Raw genomic sequence first — 22694 nt, 5'->3', positions numbered from 1 at the left:
TTGGTGACGTCACACCTGTATAAATAACAGTCCAAATTCATAAGTACATTTGATTTGCATTTTAATAAACAAACACGTACAAATATAATTTACTTTGATTTTTTAAATTAAATGTTAAAGTAAATCCTTGAAGTTAAAGTTGATAGATAGTAGATATAGCTTAGCTGTCAATAATTTAACACTGAACTGACCGTATTTGCCGCACTTACGTCACACCATGGCGGCTCGTCATTTAGATCACGTGACATGTAGTTTAAGAATTACGACTTTTTAATTTAGTATAATAAAGTAATAATGAGCTTTTATGACTCAAAATCAGAATTTTTAAGTATATTTCTATATAATCTTTAATTTTTATCAACTTTCATAATTTATATTTCACCACCGAAAGTGTATTGTAGCTTATCTAACTTTGTGGTTGATTATTGGGCAATGTTTTGTTGTGTTGTCGTGAAGCAGCAGTGGCCTAGAAAGATTGACCAATGTCGATTGCTTAGCAGCTAGTTCTTCCTTCATGGTTTGCGATTGCTGACAAGAGATACCTGCCGTAATCGTTTGGCCAGATTTTTAGAAAGCTTTAGTCAACGACACCGGCGGTAATCCACTCACAAGTAACTTTTTCTGAGACAATTCTCGTTTAGGGCGGGATTTTCCAGTATTGAACGGTTCTGAATATCGTATGGTATTCTCTGTCATCACAAGTAATGATTCGATTTAAAATCCCTTCATTATTGTGTTGGTTGAGCAAAACAACACAGTGGTCGACGCATGTTTGGAAGCTCGATGCACTCAATTCATGGGGTACCCATCGTTCAAGTGTTTTTACTTCCTCGATTTTTTTCAAGTGGATTTAGTTTTAACAATTACCTGCCTAGCCGAATCCGAAGCCTGCAGCTATCTCTGAAGTGCTTTGTGATAGATCCGCTTCCACCGCCTCCAGCCGTCTACTGGGTTGATTCTGTTAGTCGAAATTATTAGAATGAACATATTGAAACCAAAAACGTACTGTGCTTTCTTTTGCGAGACCAGCGAAGTGCATATCATTAATCCTTAAAGCTTTTTCTGCAACACTGGTGCCACAATAGAACTCGTACTCGTAAATATACCGATATTATATGCTTTCCAGGTAAATGAATTTATAAACTTAAATTTGGATTTCTTAATAAAAATAGAGATATCTTAAATCGAAGTACTGACTACATCGATTTAAGATATCTCCTATTTTTATGACGAAACTTTGATTTCATTTGTAAAGATTTAATGTTCCATCGATACTAGACCATACCTAATCGATAGTGCCATCGATACCCTGAACAGTTTTCAAAATCCACTATGATATGTAATTCTGAAAATTATATCTCAAATCGTTATTTGTTGAAGCTCTGCATTCAAATAAAAGTTTTGTAACTTTCTAAAATTCAAGAAAATTGAATTAAATATCAAATAAAAGTAGGATGCAGGACGAACAATAATCATTTTAATAATTTTTCAATAACTATAGTACGGAATTGCTGAGCTTATTTAATTAGCAAAAAAAGTATATATTTTTTGGGATTTATAAAAATGATTAACTTAAATATGAAATAACACCATCCATGACGGCCTCTATTATTCTATCTGTTATCATATTTTCCTTTAGTGATAAATGCCATGTTTGTTCTATGAGCAATGGTATTAATATTTCACATACATTTTTACTTTTGAGGAACACTTTTTTATACAAAGACATCTTTCTTTACTTTTTCACTCCTTATTAATCTACCTACAACGAAGAGCCAATTGACAGAAGCACATTGCACAGACTAACTATAATACTTTATAAACTGTCGGCATTTGGCGCATTGCTCCCAGTAATTTGTAGGTAGTATTTTAGTATCTCTAATTTAATTAAAATAGGCGTGAAAGTAAAAGGTATCAATTGTTTATTGTTAACGTAATAATAATAGGTATTTTAACCTATTTAAACACAATGAGTGTGGAAGCAATTGCAACTCCGCCTTCAGTTTCATGGGCACAGAGAAATGCCATTGTGTTTTTAACTTTTAATGTGGAATGTGAAAAGCCAGACATTAAAATAGAGAAAAAATCTATTTCCTTCAAAGGGATTTGTACGCCTGAACAGAAATTGTACGAAGTTGAAATACCGCTATATGCAGAAATAGATCCAGAAAAGAGTACTCATGTAAATAAAGGCAGGCTTATTGAGGTTGTGTTAGCGAAAGAGCGGCCGGATGAGACATACTGGCCTTCTTTGACCAGTGACAAAAAGAAGCACCACTGGCTTAGAGTAGATTTTAACCGGTGGCAGGATGAAGATGAGAGTGGTACGGAGCTAGATGAAAATTATGATATGTTCTCGAATAAAATTGGTGATTTTGGAGACGAATATGAGAATGATGATTCGAGCTCTATCGAAGAAGAAGATTTACCAGATGTAGAATAAAGACCTTATACAAAATAATAGTTAATGATATAACAATATATGTCAAGTGTGAATCTATAATTAATCATTGATAACAATGGCTTTTTATACAAGAAATAGAATTGCTCGCTTTTATGTTTTGATATTCACGATATCTGCAGGATCTGATTTATGTTTTAAAAATAATTTTAAGACATAACGCTAGCAATTATTGCATATTATGTGGATAAGATGTTTGAAAATTTAATGAGTGATCAGATAGAATTTTAAGTAGGCTATCGCATTAATCACAATAGTATTTTTTATAATAAATGGTCAACATATTTAAAAGAAGTGCATAAAAAAACATTGTTTATTAACTTTTCAAAATATTCCGTGCATATCTTGTAATGTTTGCTATATTTAATGTGTGAAATAGGTAATTGTGGCCGTAACTTTCTCATTACACAATTTCAATGTGTATGTGTTTATTTTTAAAATATTGCATTTAAGAATTGAAACAGTTGCTGTAATGCTAAGTTATATTGTTTTAAAACTGGAATTAAATAAGAAAGACAACATATTGGCTTACTTTTTACATATCTTAAAGATACCTGAAATGCATGATTCTATAAAATAGTACAACACTTTAAATTTTGTTATATTTATTAGTTAATCTTTTTAATAAAATACTATTTTAAAAATTGCACATCTTGCATAAAATTGGAATTGATTGTCAACAAAGGTTTAACAATAAAGGTTAAAACATAAATTTTTAACACATTATATTGCTTTGTTTTTGCTATGGTGCAAATAAAAAAAACCAATGTTTATAAAAAAACTTTACATTTTAGTTTCTAAATTTGAACAGCCATTTTAATTATATAATGTGTAGGATAACTTTGCACCAAATATTTTATGAATACTTTATTTTGTTTTTTTTTATTGTTTTTATTTTTGAGTAATAAGATCCTTGATTTGTAACTAATACTTTATGTATGTTATAGAATCAAGTTAAGATTTTGTTTTATTCCATCAAGTGTTATTATATAGCAGGTTTTAATTGTCCTTTCAAATTAAATAAATAAGTCTCTTGATTTTGTTTTATTATTATTATTGTACCCTTTTAATTTTCATTATATCCAATAATCTTAGTATGTTGTAATATGCACTATTTTGTTTCATATAGGTTTTGTAAATGTCATTGTTAATTTTAATTTAAAAAATATTTGACATTCTGCACACATTTTGTATCAACTTTCTTTACTAAGAGGAGAGCATGGTTTTGAACAGCATTGAGTAAATTTACGGAGCTACTTTAGGAGTAAATTAAGGTAAACTTATACCTCTCCGCATGCTATTTAACTTAATCAAGTAACTACAGATTTTCAATTGAAAATAACACAACAACAGCCTGTAAATTCCCACTGCTGGGCTAAAGGCCTCCTCACTCTTTGAGGAGAAGGTTTGGAACATATTCCAACATGCTGTTCCAATGCGGGTTGGTGGAATACACATGTGGCAGAATTTCTATGAAATTTGTCACATGCAGGTTTCCTCACGATGTTTTCCTTCACCGCTGAGCACGAGATGAATTATAAAGACAAATTAAGCACATGAATCAGCGGTGCTTGCCTGGGTTGAACCCGCAATCATCAGTTAAGATGCACGCGTTCTAACCACTGGGCCAACTCGACTCTAGTGAAAATAACATAAGATGTTAATTGCTTGATTTTGCATATAAAATTAGTTCGAGGTAAGTTACGTTATGTTAGTTTGAGTAAGTTACAGAGTCCTAATAAAACAATTACACTTTAAAGCTTATTTTTATTTGTTTGAGGCATAACTTCCACATCACAATTTACATTCTTTAGTAATTTCTATTTGATATAATCAAATATAGTTAAAAATTAAAAGTAATTTTAATAAAAATAAATAACATTTTCGCATTGCTTAATAGCTACATTTCCTTTGATTTTTTCAATCAAAGCATATTTCATTCATTTTCATTCATTACTCAGTCTGAATTGGAATATCATGCCGTTATATACAAAAAGGTATTTCGATTGTTAATATTTAATTTGGGAAGTATGTTGATTACATAGCGTATGAAATATAATACCGTAACGTATATTTTAAAAAGTAAAACGATTTGTTTAGCATCTACGCACGATACCTATGTATGTATCATCTACGCAACATAAAATGTATTTATGAAATTTAAGAATATATATATAAATCGTAATACATCATCATATTTATAGATGCATTTTTGATAATTCTGAAATAATGTATTTATCGACATTAGTCCTTTTTCATTGTAATGAATGTTTACACATTACATGAATATTGCTATAAAATAAAGTTTACTATCAAATGCAGACAATACTCTTATAGAATTTAAATTAGTTATTTCATTTTAATTATGGCAACAATTTTACTTAACCTTCTGAATTAAATGCGTTAGCCGCTGTTCATAATTAATATCCTCGGCAACATAACAATCATAATTCTAAGTACCTAACTGCATCATTCCAAAACAATGATCTTATAATACTAATTACAGTAAACTTAACATTTTATCTTATTCTATCACACCGCCGCTGTCGAGAAATGTTTTCTTTGCAATTTCGTATAGCTGTGTCGACATCTTCTCACTGGTTTCTTTGACCATTTTTGTGAAGTAACCTTCAGGATTGCACAGCAATTTGTACGGATGATCGAACTCAACTAGACGTCCAGAATCCATCACCATAACACGATCCGAGTCCATGATGGTGTTTAGTCGATGAGCGACTGTTAAAACTGTGCAGTCTGAAAAACGCCTTCGTATGGTTCTCTGGATAAACTCATCGGTTCTGAAATATAATCATTTAGTTTAATAAAATAAGTTACTTGATGTTCTTTAAATACATTATTTATTAATTATTAAGAATAAACTTACTTTGGATCTACATTTGCAGTAGCCTCGTCCAGCACAAGTATGCGATTTCCACGAAGAATAGCCCGTGCTAGGCATACCAGTTGCCTTTGGCCGAGTGAAAAGTTAGAACCACCTTCAGATACTTTGAAATCTAAAGCTGGGATTGCCGCTTTTAAGTCAACCTTAAAATTGAATGAAAATATTACAACACCTTCTATTAAGAAAATGAATGAATAAGAAGCGAGGTACTCACTGCTTCGAGAGCTTGCCACAGTTGTTCGTCATCATAACAGTTAAATGGATCCAAGTTGTACCGAATAGTTGCAGAAAACAGAACTGGTTCTTGTGGAATGATTGATATCTTAGATCGCAATTCCTGAAAGATATAAGCTATTAATTAATTTTTCTAATTTAAATAAGTCATGTTAAAAAAATTGTATTTCATACCTGAAGGGAGAGATGTCCGGTTTCGACCTCATCGATGAGAACTTCGCCCTCTACAATAGCGAGACGGAATAAGGAAGAAATCAGTGAAGATTTACCGGCGCCCGTTCTACCGACTATGCCAACCTGCGAAAAAAAAAACAACTATATATATTTTGAAATGCATAATGATATGATGAATTTATCATAAATTCACTGTTTTTTACTTACTACAATTAAATATTAATTTTATTAAGTATTCAACAATTCAAGGAATATTGAATGTTAACTATTTTAAAATTCGCTGTAATGAGTGCTTTCTTTATATACCGCAGTTTCAGAAAACAATATCAAAGTATGTTTGATTTTGTATTTTTTAGCGTATATAAACATACCTTCCAACCACTTTCGATGATTAAGTTCAAATTTTTCAAAACAGGTAAATCTTCAGGCGTATACTTCATGTAACAATTGCGAAACTCGACGCGGCCGCACCAAGGCCAACCTTTAGGGGTTTCTTTAGCTGAAACGGATATGGATTCTTAAGGCTTCACTATCGCATTGTTTTAAAGAAATTGTTAAAAATAGAAATTTAAAAAAGAAATCGACTTAATTAAACGACGAATTATTCGCAATTATCTTACTTCCTTTATCCCACTGGGGTTCCCGTTCAATGTGTGTATATTGCAGAATTCGCTCCACGCTAGTCATTTGCGAGATCACTTCCGCCGTTTGCCGCACTCCAAACTGGAGCATACCCGTTAAGATGAGAGTCTGTGATATCGCCAGTCCCACGTTGCCAGAGAATATAGTTTCTGTAACGAAAAAAATATTAATTATTGAAAAATATTACCATGATTAAATGTTGTTTTTCGTTATTTATGATTACCTATACATTTTTTAAATGTATATATTCAAATATTATTTTCAAATAAATTAAAAAAAAAAACTACGTTTGAAATATTAATCAAATGCGTCATTTTTAATATTGTGACTTATTGGGTTTTTGAGGCAAAATATAATACTTACTGCTATCAATAACGAGGAAAGCAACTATCACGATTGTTAAATAGATCACGCATATGAAATCGAGCCAAAAACCAAGCGTAACTCCGCTAGCCAAATAACTGCTCCATGTAGAGGTATGAATGTCCTAAAAACAAAAAGAATATTTTTAGAGTACTATCTTGCAAGTTTTTTTTTTTTTCGGTGGGATGGCAGACGTCCCATTTCTAGCTGACAAAGATCACCGGTTTAGTTACAGGCGCAACATACATAACGTCTTATATACCATGTTCGGTGGCGTATTCAGGGCGTATGAATGGTGTGTAGTTTAATTTGTCAATAGTGCCGAAGTGTTAGGAATATATCAAATTATTAAAAAGTAGTACAATTGTTTACGTCTTAAAACGTCTTTAACCAATTAAGTGATTGTTTTACTTTCCTACTATAATATACTACCCATATATTTATTTTTTATAAGGATATTGTGCTTTTTATTACTAAGGCATATCAAACTTAAAATATTAAACAGTAACTTAACAGGATCTACTATCTATTGTGATATAATATTGATATTTAGAATGTGAAATATATTTTATTTGCTTATCATAATTATATTATAGTTTTAACCTGGTATTTATCGAACTCTTGAATTAGCCGCTGCTGAGCTCCAGAAGATCGGATCGTGCTTATACCATTCAACGTTGCGGACATGTGAGAAAATACAGGACTCCTTGCTGTTAATAAAATATAAAGAATAAATTAATCGGCTAATTGAATAATTATGAGGAAAAGAATACGAAAATAATTTGACTTACTAGTTCCTTCCAAACGTTTTATGGATTGAGCAGACTTTAAATAAATTTGAAGTATGACGTAAAATAACAGTAGGATAATAGTTGTTGGTAGCAACGTCCAGACCAAGGCAGCAGCGTTTAGAGCCAATATACTGAACATTACAAGGTAAATTTGAATGCACTCGAGAAGAAAACGTGGCAGTAATTCGTCTAGCGCCCCAATATCCTTCGAAAAACGATTCAATATACGTCCTAAAAATAAAAAAGTTTCATATAAAAATGTTTCCATTTGAAAAGAAAATAAATTTCGTATATATTTTATTATATTACCAGAAGAGTTGGTGTCGAAAAACCGCATTACTCCACGAAGCATAGAATGGAACATGTCATTGTGTAGGTTTCTTGATGCAGTCATGCAAACCTTGAAGAACATTAGGGCACGAGCAGTAATGAAGAAGATACAGCATATGATTAACGCCGTATACACATATAGGTATTGAGCTGTATCTAATGGTCCAATGTACGCATGTATATTCAAATCTGAAATATAACAACTTGTGATAATACCTCTTTAATTTTTCGTATAGAATATTAAGTAAAATATCATACTTGGTAGGATTTCGATGCCAGAGAAGTAACTTGTAAGCGAGAAGGTTGAGTTCACGGGTGGGGTCACTATATCGTAATCTTTAGCAGTACTGTTTGTTTCTCTTTCTTTCAGACGAGTAACTTCGTTTGTCCTGTAATATAATAAATATTAGTCATTCTGTTAGAGAGAGACAGATATTTAGATCATAAATTGCTTAGTGGATCCATGTTGATCTGAATCCACTGAAGAAGATGGTTTTAAATACGAGCAAGCGACACTAATGTTCTCGTTGTGTTTCGTTTCGGGATTGTTTATAAAAAATCTCGCGGGAAAAATATCATGTATTGTTTGAAATTTTGCATGCAAGCATTTTGGAATAAGTTCCAAGCTGTTTTTCCTTCAAAGGGTTGAAGGGTTGCATTTCATTTTTTTTATAATTTAGTACGTAATGTGTAATGTTTAACTACTTTAAATAACGTACCAAAAAGTAACCCAGTAGTCACAAAGAGTTGCTGATAGCTGTCCAATTACGAGCAGGAGTACCATAAAGACCAATCTAGCCTTTCGTCCACCAGCCCTTAAGTAGGCTCCGTATACTCGCCATCCCATTGACCCTGATTCTCTTTCTTCTTCTTCCATCTCTTGAGCGGGAACTTCGCAGCCGGTAGTAGATTCTGACAGAGATGGGCGTCTCGTTGTTGACAGCTAAAAAATCGCATAGTAATTTAGTTAATTGAATACGCAAGTATAGTTTGATGTATGAATATGTACTTCAATTATATTTATGAATAATTAGATGCCTAAGGATACCTAACTGTTCAATTATACTTTAATTTATATGTTATTACTCACCCTAGCGGATGTTCGTCGTGACATTGGAGGAGGCTTTTCTTTTTCCGTATTCGTTTCGTTATCTTCCTGAACTGAATGTAGTAATTTAGCGAAATCTTTGCCGGAGGTTAGTAATTCGTCATACGTGCCTTTGGCGTCCACAGAGCCCTGTTTAAGAAAAATTGAGTAGCAAGTAAGTCAGCGAAATAATTAACTTAAATAAAAGGAACCAATTTTTTTCGTAGCTGTTTCGTAAGTTTACAATGAATATTGTACTTTATATCTAATATGTATTTCTTACATTAAATATATATTTAAACTTACATTGTTCATAATAACGATGTAATCTGCGGCTTTGAGGTAGTGGAGCTGGTGAGTTACGAGGATACGAGTGGTATGGCGCAGATATCCTGTGATACATTCGTCGAACAGTTGTCGTCCGACGTGTGCGTCCACTGCTGACAGCGGGTCATCGAGTAGATAAATATCCGCCTGAAATATCGTAAGTACGTCAATCAGAAAGGCCATAAATAAATGCAAGAAAATGTGTATGGGTGGAAGATTACTAACTAAAGGCCAGATGATTAAATTTACATTAAGGTTTTTTGAAAAAAAAAACAGTTGAATAGCTGAAAAATATCCTCATGGGCGTCAAATAAAGAGTTTATTGTGTCTGAAGCAAGTCACATTTAGATCAATCTCAAAGAACAGTATAGTATTGCTGTTAGTCTCACTTGTCTGTAGACGGCTCTGGCGAGATTAATACGCGCTCTTTGGCCTCCAGATAATGAAGCACCTCTTTCACCGACAAGCGTTTGATCACCGTGTGGAAACTGCTGAAAGTCCTTCTGAAGTGCGCATACCCTTACAACCTGAAATTATTACAAAAGTTAATTGATGATTTGTTAATTTTCAGACAATTTAACACAAGTAAATGTATATTAAATATACCTCTTTATATTTTTTAGGATTGTACGGCAAACCGAATAATATATTTTGTCGCACAGTGGACACGAATAGCCAGGGTTCTTGGCAAGCATATGATAATGGCCCTGATAGGTGTATTTTTCCAGTAGTCGAGCGTAGTTCGTTTAATAATAGGTGTAATATTGAACTCTGTAAAATCATTTAAATAATTAAGTTCTGATATAATTGTAAAACAAAAATTGTATAAAAAAGGACTGAAGGTTACCTTTCCAGCACCGACTGACCCAATTATTGCGCAAAGCTTTCCTTTAGGAACAGTTAAATTAATATTGCGTAATGTTATAGGGCCATCTTCTATCCAATTAGCACTAACATCTTGAATCAATATACCAACATCTGAGCTAACTGGTACTGCGTTTAATGGTTTTGCTATAAGGCCCTTTTCATTGCAGTCAAAGCCTATATTAAAAAAAAATTAGACGTATATACTTATAAAGAAATCTATACAATTGTCGTAGTAGTTATAAGTTAAGTAATAAAATTAAAATCTGAGTCTTTCCTTTTCGTATTCTATTTATCGTTAATTAGATATTAATTTTATTTTTTCGGCCTTGGTCAATAGCCTCCTTCCATCGAAAAAGGTCCCAAGTCGATGAGTAGTATTTTAATAGATATTATGCAAACAAATCTCCAGATACACACGATATTAGGAGATTTGTTAAATGAATATTAAAAATTTTTTTTAATAAGAAAATTTTATTTGAATTTATTTTACCTGGATTATAGATTCCTTCTTCTTCTATTTTCTTGAAAGTGTTCTGGCGAATGTCTAATTCGCCAAGATTTTTTACTTTTTTATTTTCAACGCTTTGTACCAATTTTGCAATGTCTACATCGGCAACGCTACGAAGGTCTTCTCTTTCATCTGTTTATATGACATTAAATAATATTAATATGTAAGCACTGACAATATTATGTTTTATCTTTCAGAAATAAAAAAAATACAAAAATCCTTTTATTACAAGCAGAAGATGTTTTTTTTTTTGAAAATTTAAACACGTCGTATGCAAAATAAGTTTTCACAGCATTCCTAAATTAATTAATCTATATTACCCAAATAACACACATAAATTCTAAAGTTAGTTAGTGTACTTAATTTATAAATTAATAGTTTAATATTTGTTCCACACCGTGGTTAGTAATCAAAAGCGTTAAACATAAACACATTAGTTATAAATAGCAAATAACATATTAAAAAAAACAACAGCTTTTTAAGTCGTACGAAGAAACGTGTAATACGTTTCTCACACTTTGAACGTTTCACAAGAGCCACTCACAATATAATACTTAAAATCGTACCCAAAAGTAATAGTTGTTGTATTCGTAGAACAGAAGTATAAGACTCTAGCAACATTGATAGAGACATTGGTAATAATATAGCTACCGAAGCTTGGAGGATATTGAACATTTGAGCCAACGGGAAAGCCTGTGGAAACCATCAATCGACAAATAATTTTCAATGTTTCGATATTCGATAAAATTTTGTCGTTTTCATGTATACATAAATATATTTACAACTTATACTTAAACTACATATTATATTAAAAATAGACTAGCTTAATATAGGGTTAGCATATATATACAAGTTTTTTAATAAGTTTTCTACCAGAGCCTGTCATAATAAGGGCTTTTTAAACATAACATGCTTTTACGTATCAGCATGCAATTAAACTAGGCATGCATCGAGGCCAAGAGGCCTCACATACCTAATAGCATGAACGCTTCGAGGCGTTGAACTGAAATCAGTGCTTCTGCCAAAAATGACACAGCATTTGACATAATTATTGAAAGCGTGCCCTGAAGTGTATTGAAGAATTGCGCCAATGGGAACACCTGTAATAAAATCGTTTTGGGTTTTTGTGTACACGATCACAAGCGAAGTGTTATCGTAACACGTATATCACAATAATACGCAGTTTATGTAATTGATTCACGTGTTACAATTAAAGTGTTCGATACAATTCCTTTTGACGTGTTTATCCTCAATATATTATCTAGTTATTCTACAGTAAAATTAACAATACTTACAATGTCAGCAGTGACTTGATATCCGAATAGGGAGTAGGATAGAAGGGTGATGTAAAGAGTGAGCCTCTCGGTGAAGACCATGAAGCTGAGGTAGACTCCTCGCAGATATGAGGCAGATGTGATGCATTTGATTTCGTTCTTACGTGCCAACGCTACGACCTTCTCGAAGGGTTTCTCCCAGGCGTACATTTTGATAACCTAATATTACAAGAAGATATTTAGTTTCGTGTTCTTCCTTCGCGAAATAATTTAATCAATAATGTATTATATATCACCTGCATGCCGTTAATAATTTCATCCATAATGCGTACACGTTCGTCAGTTTTGCAAGCGGTTTTCATACGTAATCTTGCTGATAATTTGCTCATGTATGCTGAATAAGAAAAAAATTAATACAATCATTAAAAATTAAGTAATTATTTTAGATCAATAAAGACCGCTAACGATCAGAGAAATGTGTATTTTTTATTAATATTCCTTTATTTATCAATAATAATTAATTATTATATAGCTGATTTTAGTTCACTTGCACGTATTAGGGTTCATACTTGTATTCATGATAACTTACCCATCAGATATTCTAAGTATTATTGAGTGCTGTTGTTAAATTAAATACTTAGTTTGTGTTTTTTTTCTATTCTTGTGTTACGGTAAAGGGCGATTGTAACTAAAAGCCAGTGTAACTACAAGACAAGGGACGTAAAATCTTAGTTTGATAGTCACATTGGTAGTTGGTTCTTACTGCACAATTATCTATTGCCGGTGGTGCCCACTTTTCGTTACATCGGTAGACAATTAGAAAAAAAAAAAACTAAAGAATAAATAATTCGCTAGGGTATACTCACACTGAACTGGAATTGTCTGTAACACGATTCCAATGACTCCAACAATAGCAGCGTATCCGATTTTAACGTAGATCAGATAGCAAACCACGACAACTTGCAGTGGCAGTATCCAGATGAAATGTGTGTAGATGAAAGCGTAATCGAACCGGTTCACATCGTTGGATAAAAGATTCACGACTTGACCTGCGGTCGTCTGAGCCAAAGCACCAGAACTCATACGCATTACCTAAAAATAAAAATAAAAGTATTTGAATATGGAATTAATATTTCGAAATACTTAAGAGGATTTATAATATTCAATATGATACCTTTCTATAAATTAGGGAACAAGCAGCGATTCGAACTTTCATTCCAAATTGTTGGGTTGAATATGTTCCGTGGTGATTCAGGAATGCTATCAAGAGAGACATTAGTATGACAGCGGATGCACAGTAAATGGCTTGCTCGTATGTCATATCAGATCCCGGTTCCCAATATGACAGCAGCATGCTCAACGCTACCGGCTGGAACGGCCTAGAATTGACAAAAAAGTTTCAATAAAATTTCATCATTCGTTTTAAACGTATCTAAAATCTTATATATTTGTTTGTAGTTTTTAAAATATTCATTAAACAGGTTGCCAGTAACCTTGTTGAAGAAGTCGAGGAAGTCGAGTTTCCTTTAACTAGGAAGGTATTAGTTATCATGTTTTTATTTATATCAAAATGCATACTTAAGGATGAGTGCTTGAATAAGAAAAATGAAGCCGGAAGGTGCGTAGCTCATCCAGAACGCCTTGGTCATCGCGCGGAGAAGAGACGGCTTTCTTCCTTTTTTGTTTGCTAGTGCTATTTCTTCGAGCCATTTCCTGTTAACAAATAATTTGATATACAATATAGCTATTAATTAATTGATCCAAATGTTTAGTTGAGTTGTAAAATTAATGATTTTGAGGTTGAGAAGTAATTAACTGTTCAGTAGTAAATAATTACAATTAGAATAATTGATTTCTTAAAACTTATATAAAAATAATAAAAATCGAAATATATATATATAATATGAAAGAAAAGTCGGCCAAATTCAGTAGTTATTCTCTTATGCAATATACAAAATCTACATAAATAGATTCATTGCATTAGGAATATGAATTATTTATTCAATATCCTGATTTGAAATTAAAATATTAAACAATTACAATGTGTATATATAATTTATCTATTTAGTCTTTATAATAATGTGAATAAAATAAAAAGAGCAAGGCTGTATCGTTAGCGGAGATGCCACGTGGCTACAAATGCGTCGTTTCTTGTAATACGTCCAGCTAACATGGCAAGCGCACCTCGGACCACACGCTGTCATTCATATCGCCATTATATTAATTACCGCGTATTTACCAATCAACCGCGTTCCTTGACCTTATTATGTTGTTTATTTATTTTTAAATTGCGCTATAGTAAAAATATTCTATTATTGACATAATAGTGAGTATAACACGACCATAGCCTTTTATAAATAGTTAAATTATACAAGCTACTTAATTTAAGGTTTTTTTTTCTAAAAGTATGTTACACCAAGTAAATCTCGTGGTGGGGCTCGTAAGGGCGTAGAGCTTATTTCATCACCCTGTTTGATTGTGGGTTGGTGGATGTACGTGTGCGTACAAACGATTATCGACACATGTAGGTTATTTCCCGAAGATTTATCTCATCATCGAGTAAGTATAAATTATGTATATACCGTGTAAGTCTTCGTTTGGATTAAAGCCTAGATTTATACTTCACATCAAAAACTAACTAGGTCATATCAGTTATAATATATAAATATTATAAAAATAAAACCGGATCTGTTTAAAATTAATGCTTTATTTGATATCAATTATAGTTACTTGTTTCTCTGAGCGATGACGGTCGTGACTGTTTGTTTAGTACGTATAGTACGACACAACTTAGACGTAGCATCGGCAAAATTCGTAAAACCGATCACATCCGAATTAAGTACGCTCTCCCAAATTATCAATATTTATTTCTTATAAGAATATGATACACAATAGAAACGTAATAACTTGTTTTATCATATGACCTAATAAATTCGTCAATTTGACACGTCACTGACGCGATAATCTATAGCGATGATTAGCGTCGAATGGCGCGATAGGGAGCTATTTCTATTGCTTGTATAAATAGGCGGTAAACGGTTTCATTGAATTTGTCGATGCTGCATATAAGTTGTGTCGTACTATACGTACTTTGTTCGTCTGTGCAGTAACTTGTACAGTTAATGATATTCAATGTGTTAAAGGAATCTTGTATCGCACTTCGTTAAACGATCAATATAATTGTTATCGTTATAGTCAAGATTATTTCCTATTAATGTCTACAAGTTTAACTGTATATAATTATAATTGCATAACGTTATCCTTGATGGGTTCGTAATGATTCAATCCGATTTACAAGTAATAACAATATAGCTACCAGTTTGGGCTGGAGTTCATAAAAAACAAAATTGTCTTTATTTTAGTAAGGAAGGTTGATAAATGGTATTGCAGGATTAGACTATATGATTTAAGGTTCGGAATGTAGATTGTATCGCAAGGAAACCCGTGATTACTCTATTTCATTTCTTAACAGATATTTCAACTGATAATTATGAATTAATCAATGATATTATTATGAATGATTGATTCACGCGTAGTGTATATACAATGTACATAATACCGTCCGCCTTAGGTTTTCTCACGCGTTCAAATGTCTTGTAATATAAATCTTAACGTACTGGCCAAAAAAGCAATACAATCAGTGATTTTTAATTTAAAAAATAACCCTCATAACTAATCTGTAATTTATATTGATACGAAGTGTTACTATATAACAAATTATTTAAGTTAAAATAAAGATTATTTACGTTTAAATCGTCTGTGACTTAAGTTTAAATTTTTTTTTGTTTGTGTGATTAAAAACTTTTCAGTGTATAGGTATTTTAGTGATTTATAATACAAGGTTTTGTGTATTTGTTTTAGTTTTGACAGCATTCGTTAGTTACAGCAAACTCTTGAAGAGCGTTTCGTTTGTCATTTTTTTACCTACGACTTCGTTGAAATCCTAAACTATATATAGAAATATGTCTTGCGTTCTTGTTTGTTCAGGCTCTACTTTGTTTTAGCTTTATGTACGATAGGTTATTTTTTGTTTATATAATCGGAACATTAAAATACGTATAATAAACTATGGTATAATAACCACTTGTTTCATTTTTTAATTTATACCTTTTTGCGATTAAAGATATCTAGACACGTCTAATGACTGTAAATGTTGTTGATTAATAATAATTTATATAGAAAAAAATGTCATTCGGAGAATAACCTCAAATAAGTAATAATATTAAAGTGCGATGCTCCCGTCACAGTATCGCGACGATTTCAAACAGATAATTCTCTACATACATACATATTATAGTAAGTATGAATGTATGAATGTATGTATGTATGAATGTGTGTATGTATGTATGTATGTATGTATGTATGTATGTATGTATGTATGTATGTATGTATGTATGTTTGTTCATATGTGTGTATGTATGAGTGGCTACTTGCATAATCTATGATATAATTATTTTATTTAACAAACGATATTATAACTCGTAGATCGTAATTATTACTAGATATTTTTAAAGTTTAGAAAGAATTGGGCCAAAGATAAGTATTTATTTATAAATTTTCCTTTCAGTAAACTTAGTGATATAATAGTCATTGAAATAATCAAAATGATTTTATTACTTACAGCAAAATCGTTGTTTAATAAATGCCTAGAATAATATCGTATTTAAAAATAATTCTGCCTTCTAAAAATTAAACCCGCAATGTTAACTAGGTAAGTTTAATTTATAAGTCTCATCTCATTCGTCAAATTGACGATTTTAGGAAACCGTTGCTTTGTATGATTGAATGAAACATTATATTTATAACACAATATATTTATGATATTTACGGAATATACCGAATTATTCATTTCAGTTTTTTTTTTTACGATTAGATATTAAACACAACTTGTGTTATCATAGGATGCGGTGACGGAAAACATCGTGAGGAAGCCTGCAAGTGTCTAATTTCATAGAAATTCTGCCACATGTGAATTCCACAAACCCGCTCTGGAACAGCGTGGTGGAATATGTTCCAAAACCTTCTCCTCAAAGGGAGAGGAAGCCTTAGCCCAGCAGTGGGAAATTTACAGGCCGCTGTTGTTGTTATTGTAGTTCTTTACATTTTATAAACCAATAGTAAATTTTAACACAAGATTCAACCATTACCTATTACATACATCTTTGTAAGATTAAGTAAGTTTTACAGTTACTTACCAAGTGTACGTAATGGAATTTTACTAAAAATGTGTAAATTTTGCCCTCAAAATAATGTATAGTAATTGGCTTTGGTTCTTTTCTGTCGAGATTACTTCTTCCTATCATTTATTTGTATTCGGGTGGCAGAAATCTGATGGTCAGTGGTTACCACATACCATAGGCATATTAGTATAGTTATGTAAAAGCGACCATCCAAAATGCTTACTGAAAAAAACATGTTTCAAGATCAGTATTATGTTACAATAATATTATTGAAACATCTACAAAAGCTTATATTTATTAATTCCATAAAATTAATTAGTAAAGTAACTGAATGTCTGCTTCATTAAATACTCGTACACGTCACAGAATATCATTCGAAACGCGTAGGTTTCCTGACGATGTTTTTTTTACATCAGTGAACAGGAATTGAATTATAAACACAAACCAAATGCCAAAAGTCAGTTGTGCTTGGCAAGATTTCATCCCAATATCTTCGTTTGACTTACATTTTGTGTCTTTTAGAATTATTCTTTTAAAAGATAAATTATATCTACAACTAAAGCAACTTTATTGTTGTCGTATGATGACTGAGTTCTTAATTATAGTTGATTAAAATCAATCGTTTTATATTTCACTTGCAAATGAATAATTATGTTCATGAATGTTTAAACACATAATGTATGATATTTATTTATCTGTGGATGTACCGATGTGATGGACAAATAGAAAAAAAATGAAACCATGTTAAAGCTGATCAGGTTTCGATGTCAGATTTTGTTTGACCTCCTAATATTTATTTTCGTGTTTCAATTATGTTTTGTATTAACAGTTAGGTGTAAGTGAATTAAATATATGGCTGTACAAAAATATTCTTGACAGTGGAATATTTTGAATGAATGGGGAATTGATTGAATGAATGAGTCATAGTGTTGTAAGGTAAATTAATTAGTAACAAAATCCTGCGTAACAACTTGTCTGGCTAGATTAACAGTATGAAGATCTCAAAGTCCAAGATTCTAAAGTTTCATAATAAATTAAAAAAAAAATTCTGTATAGGAAATATTGCTTTTAAATTCTCTACAACAGCGTCATGTTATGCATAAGAAATATTATATTATTTCAATAATCACGGCATGGTTTTACGGGAAAAAGACGATTAGAAGACCGCGATAAGAATAACTTTGCAATTTTTCTTATTTTTATCTTAGAAGTTTATTTGTATATCGTAACAATTTTTTCCTGTTGTGGAAAACATATATTTATGAAACAAAATAAATGCATTAAAATTAATCCATTAATTCCTTAATTATTTTTTTCTGTATTAAAAAATAAGTATCGCTCTTTAAAATTTGAAATTCGAATTTATTTATAACAAACTTTTTACAATAGCAGTAACGTGAAATTATTGAACGTGAGAGTACGGTTTTTATACACATTTAATGATATGTATTTCTAAGCAATGTTAGCATTGAAATATGTAAATATAGGGAGTGAAAGCATATCAATCTACTGGTGAATAAGAATTATAACCGGTATCTTGTTTACTTTTCCATCTGTTAGTGACTGTGGCATATTAATGTCACTTAGTACAACTATTAACGAAACCGTCACGAGGTAAAACCAATGTCGCACTATTCTGCAGCCCATGTAGATTTTTAAATACGTAATATATATTGTTTTACAATGGTAATTAACATTTATAGTGTATTTTTCAAAGACTAATTAGTCAACATAGCACAATAGGATTATATTCCGAATTTGAATGTTAATTACATCTCCGACGCATTGATTATTACAGCTTGTTTATTTAGACATATATATAATAAATACACCGGATTTTTTTAAATTCAATTTTATAAACATTGTAACCCTGAGGTTGAAACAAAATTAACAAAGTTCAAAATCTCCTATTTACTTTAAATACGGTGACCGTCATTTTTATTTTTAATTTCACACGGAAAACGTATTCATTTTTAAAGCCATACGAATAATTTTTTGACATCGAATTTTTTTTTTAATCGGATACACTAACAGAATGTGATTTTATTAATTATTTAATAATATTGTAAATATAACTGCATAAATAAGTTTTAATATTTATATTATTATTAATAATATTTTAATGGAGAATTATGATTACGATATGATTAAGATGTAAATGTGGAACTGCGGTGCTAAATGGAATAAATATATAAAAGCTATTTGACGTGGCTTTGCCGGGATTTCTATATGCTCATAATGTTCAACATGATAATTTAATTCGCGCCAATCACGAGAAGCATTTGAAAACAAAGTGAAACCGTCCAGTTTGTAGAGCATGTTCGCGGGTTCTAATCCGGGCACCACTGACAATTCGTATGCATATTTGTGCTTTCAGAGCTTATCTCGCAAAATCACATAATTCTACAAAAGTGCTAACAAGTAACTGTTAACATTTTTCCCCTTAATCTCAGCAGGGGAACATATGCTGGTTAGTAATATATTTAAGTTTATTTTCATGGGTTTATTTTCACCGGTTTTCATGGGTACGCCACTCCGAGGTCCCGGGTTCGATTCCCGGCCAAGTCAATGTAGATTATCATTAGTTTTCTATGTTGTACTGGGTATTTGTGGTACCGTCGTTACTTCTGATTTTCCAACAGAAGTGCTTTAGCTACTTACATTGGGATCAGAGTAATGTATGTGATGTTGTCTCATATTTATTATTATTTATTATTATTATTATTTCAGAATCGATTTTAAATTATTATAACTCGATGACGTGTTACTTAAATTAAATGTTACAAAAATTTAATCGGTGTGTCGACTTAAATCAATCACAGATATTTATTATTAGTACAGAATAGCTTATGAATATGTAAAAAAAAACTTATTTCAACAGCCAGTCACGTCACATTCACGTCTGTTAAACGAATAGCTCTGAACAAATTAAGCGACCGTGTTCATCTGGCATTTAAAAGAATTCCATAAGTTAGGACAACAGACGTGATAAGTACCAAGTTATTTACTTTAATCTTATTCGTATATTTTAAGTTGGACAACGGAATGATTCGATTCTATATTTCATTTTGACCATCATTAAATCAGTTTTTCTTTATAATTAAAGTTTAGGTTCTGTTTTTGTGAGTTCTAGGAAGCCTTCGCCCTTAACAAAGTGAAACACTAGTTATCGATAGTATGATAATTAAAAGTATACAAGCACGTATAAACACTTGGTTTTCTGACGATAATCATAATAATTGCGACACAAATTGTCGTCTTTTTATTTTTCACACATTACAAACGCTAAGAGTGTATACAAAATGGAATTTATAATACATTATTGTTTTTCCCCACTGTTCGGAAGTTATCACGTCGCGTTTCATAATTCAATTAATGCTGTAGCAATGTTTATCAACATATTGCAGTTTCCGCATTCGATGTTTCGATGTTGGGGGAGTTCATTAATCCTCACTCATTCGAATTGCACAAGGGACTACGGAAATATAAGCAAGTTATATAATAACGAACTAATCAAGTAATATTTTATGTTCAACGTTTATGTAATATCAAATTGACAATTGATAAACTATTTGAATGATTACTATCTGGTCATCGTGATCTGTATTTTGTAGATCATAAGTAACTAGGGGCCCATCCCGGCTTCGCACGGGTGCAATACTGATACTAAATATTCTACATCATTTGTTTATTTACATCACATTAGAAATATCTAAAATTATCAGCGTTCTTTACTGTATTGTGCATGTATTACATACAAAAAAACCTTCCCCCCGAATCACTCTATCTATTTAAAAAACCTGCATCAAAGCCCGTTGCGTAATTTTAAAGATCTAAGCATATACAGGGACAGACAGCGGTAAGGGACTTTGTTATATACTAAATAATGATTAGACTATGTCCTAATATAGATTCTGGTTACTGTCATGACGAGACGGATCGACAGAGTTACTTTCGCATTTATAGTTTAGTGCGATACGTATAAACTACTAGTTGTCATCCACGGCTTCGTTCGAGTTTTAGGGATTGGTTGTCATGTAATGTTGTCTTAGGTTTTCGCGATTATTACACATTGAAATAAAACTAGTTTAAATCGCGTATATTAATTATTTTTATAGACGGGTAGACAGTCTACCCGTGACCACGAACGCTGTAAAGTGCTCGAAACGTCGGGATGATAAAAATAATTAATATACGCGATTTAAATCCGTTAAAACTAGTTTTATTTCAATGGTTGTCATGCGTTAGGCAAAAAAGTAGCCTATGTACTCCTTCGGACTTCAAGTTTGCTTCATACCAAATTTCGTATAATTCGGTTCAGTGGTTTTGTAGTGAAAGAGCTACAGACAGACAGAGTTACTTTCGCATTTATAATATTAAGTATAGATCAATGATTTAGTACATTGGTATTTTTTAAATAACGTCTAATGCTATGGCGTCACAAGCAATCGTTTCTTTGCCTTGTCCCTGTTTAGCTCCGGCGCGATGGTTTACACAATCCATCTAATTATTATTGATTATGTTATTATCGTTGGAGCTGCGACTCGGGCTGACCTTTCCCACCATACCAATAAATGTTTAAAGTGAATTTATAGCACCTTAAAATAATCGAGTTCGTTAAATGATTGCAAATGCAAAGCGCGTGTTATACACGTATTAATACGATACTAGCAAGAAGTGTGTGTTCAACTTAAGTCATTTTCTTGGTATCTATTATCATTTGCGTCAATTCCGAGAATAAAGGTAAACCAATCATGTTTAAATTCTTGCGAATCGGTTGCCTAAAGAAAAAAATAGCAAGCGCGCACGAGTGCATTGAAATAAATAAAGGTATAAAAGTTATTCACGCCAGTCCGGTCTTTATTTTGTTCTTTCTAACGTTGAAAAGAAATGGTGTGGTTTGGCTACAATCGGCGTCAGACGTGCCCAGTGCCCACGCTGCATGTACAAATGCCTGGCGAACGCGACTCATACAGACTCGGAAAGAATGCTTAAAAGAGTTTCTCTTAAACATTTAAAACAAGCCTTATTTAACTTAAATACTAATTTTCATTTGTTTTTTTTTTTCGTTATATTATAGAAGCTAACCTACTTATTTTATAATGTTTCTAATACTTGAACACATTTTTCTAATAGTAACATCTTTTGACACTATTTAAGGATTAAAATTTGAAGTTTTTTTTTCAGCCATAATATCTGCCAAATCTTTTTAATATAGTCTGGCAAACTTGTTCCATGATAATAAAATATTGAGTAAGTGAATACACAAGTTGTTAGAGGCGTGGAATACGTGCGTAAATACTAAAAAGTTTTAATCGCAGTATTTTCCATCACCACTGATCGCGAAATGAATTATAAACATAGATTTAGCACATGAAAACTTTCCACTGAATTTGTCGTACTCAACCGGATATGAACCTGCACTTAACCTTCGCTTAAAACTGACGTATGTTCAATCATCTTGGCTCTATCTAAACAAATATAACGTCAATCGAAATATGAGGAGCGATATTTTGTATATATATTTTTAGGATGGTCACGAGTTTAAACAACG

At 31.8% G+C, this 22694-nt stretch overlaps 2 protein-coding genes across 3 annotated transcripts in view; one reads left to right on the top strand and one right to left on the bottom strand.

The window, feature by feature from the left end:
* The first annotated feature begins 1798 nt into the window (after positions 1-1798).
* LOC124541582 (uncharacterized protein CG16817-like) lies at positions 1799-3498 on the top strand. The gene has a single exon (XM_047119501.1). The coding sequence runs from the start codon at positions 1970-1972 to the stop codon at positions 2441-2443; it is 474 nt and encodes a 157-aa protein (XP_046975457.1). The 5' UTR covers positions 1799-1969; the 3' UTR covers positions 2444-3498.
* A 716-nt stretch (positions 3499-4214) lies between these two features.
* Positions 4215-22694, bottom strand: part of LOC124541565 (ATP-binding cassette subfamily C member 4-like) — a 31690-nt gene continuing 13210 nt past the window's right edge. Inside the window, exons 2-25 of one of the 2 annotated variants that reach the window (XM_047119485.1) lie at positions 13539-13673; positions 13135-13339; positions 12827-13052; positions 12257-12354; positions 11982-12179; positions 11660-11786; positions 10669-10818; positions 10159-10352; positions 9918-10082; positions 9701-9838; positions 9291-9458; positions 8988-9134; positions 8617-8840; positions 8156-8286; positions 7877-8086; positions 7568-7798; positions 7380-7486; positions 6777-6900; positions 6392-6562; positions 6143-6270; positions 5772-5894; positions 5578-5700; positions 5346-5506; positions 4215-5259 (exon numbers count right to left, since the gene is read on the bottom strand). In XM_047119485.1, coding sequence (XP_046975441.1) covers positions 4986-5259; positions 5346-5506; positions 5578-5700; positions 5772-5894; positions 6143-6270; positions 6392-6562; positions 6777-6900; positions 7380-7486; positions 7568-7798; positions 7877-8086; positions 8156-8286; positions 8617-8840; positions 8988-9134; positions 9291-9458; positions 9701-9838; positions 9918-10082; positions 10159-10352; positions 10669-10818; positions 11660-11786; positions 11982-12179; positions 12257-12354; positions 12827-13052; positions 13135-13339; positions 13539-13673 — 3958 coding nt within the window. In that variant the 3' untranslated portion in view covers positions 4215-4985. Of the gene's footprint in view, positions 5260-5345; positions 5507-5577; positions 5701-5771; positions 5895-6142; positions 6271-6391; positions 6563-6776; positions 6901-7379; positions 7487-7567; positions 7799-7876; positions 8087-8155; positions 8287-8616; positions 8841-8987; positions 9135-9290; positions 9459-9700; positions 9839-9917; positions 10083-10158; positions 10353-10668; positions 10819-11252; positions 11380-11659; positions 11787-11981; positions 12180-12256; positions 12355-12826; positions 13053-13134; positions 13340-13538; positions 13674-22694 lie in introns of both variants that reach the window. The other variant, XM_047119490.1, reaches the window with a different exon arrangement.

This window comes from Vanessa cardui, chromosome 2, assembly GCF_905220365.1.
Source record: "Vanessa cardui chromosome 2, ilVanCard2.1, whole genome shotgun sequence".
Classification (NCBI taxonomy): Eukaryota; Metazoa; Arthropoda; class Insecta; order Lepidoptera; family Nymphalidae; genus Vanessa; species Vanessa cardui.
The sequence above is the reverse complement of the archived record's forward strand: the minus strand, read 5'-3'. Positions and strand labels throughout refer to the sequence as shown.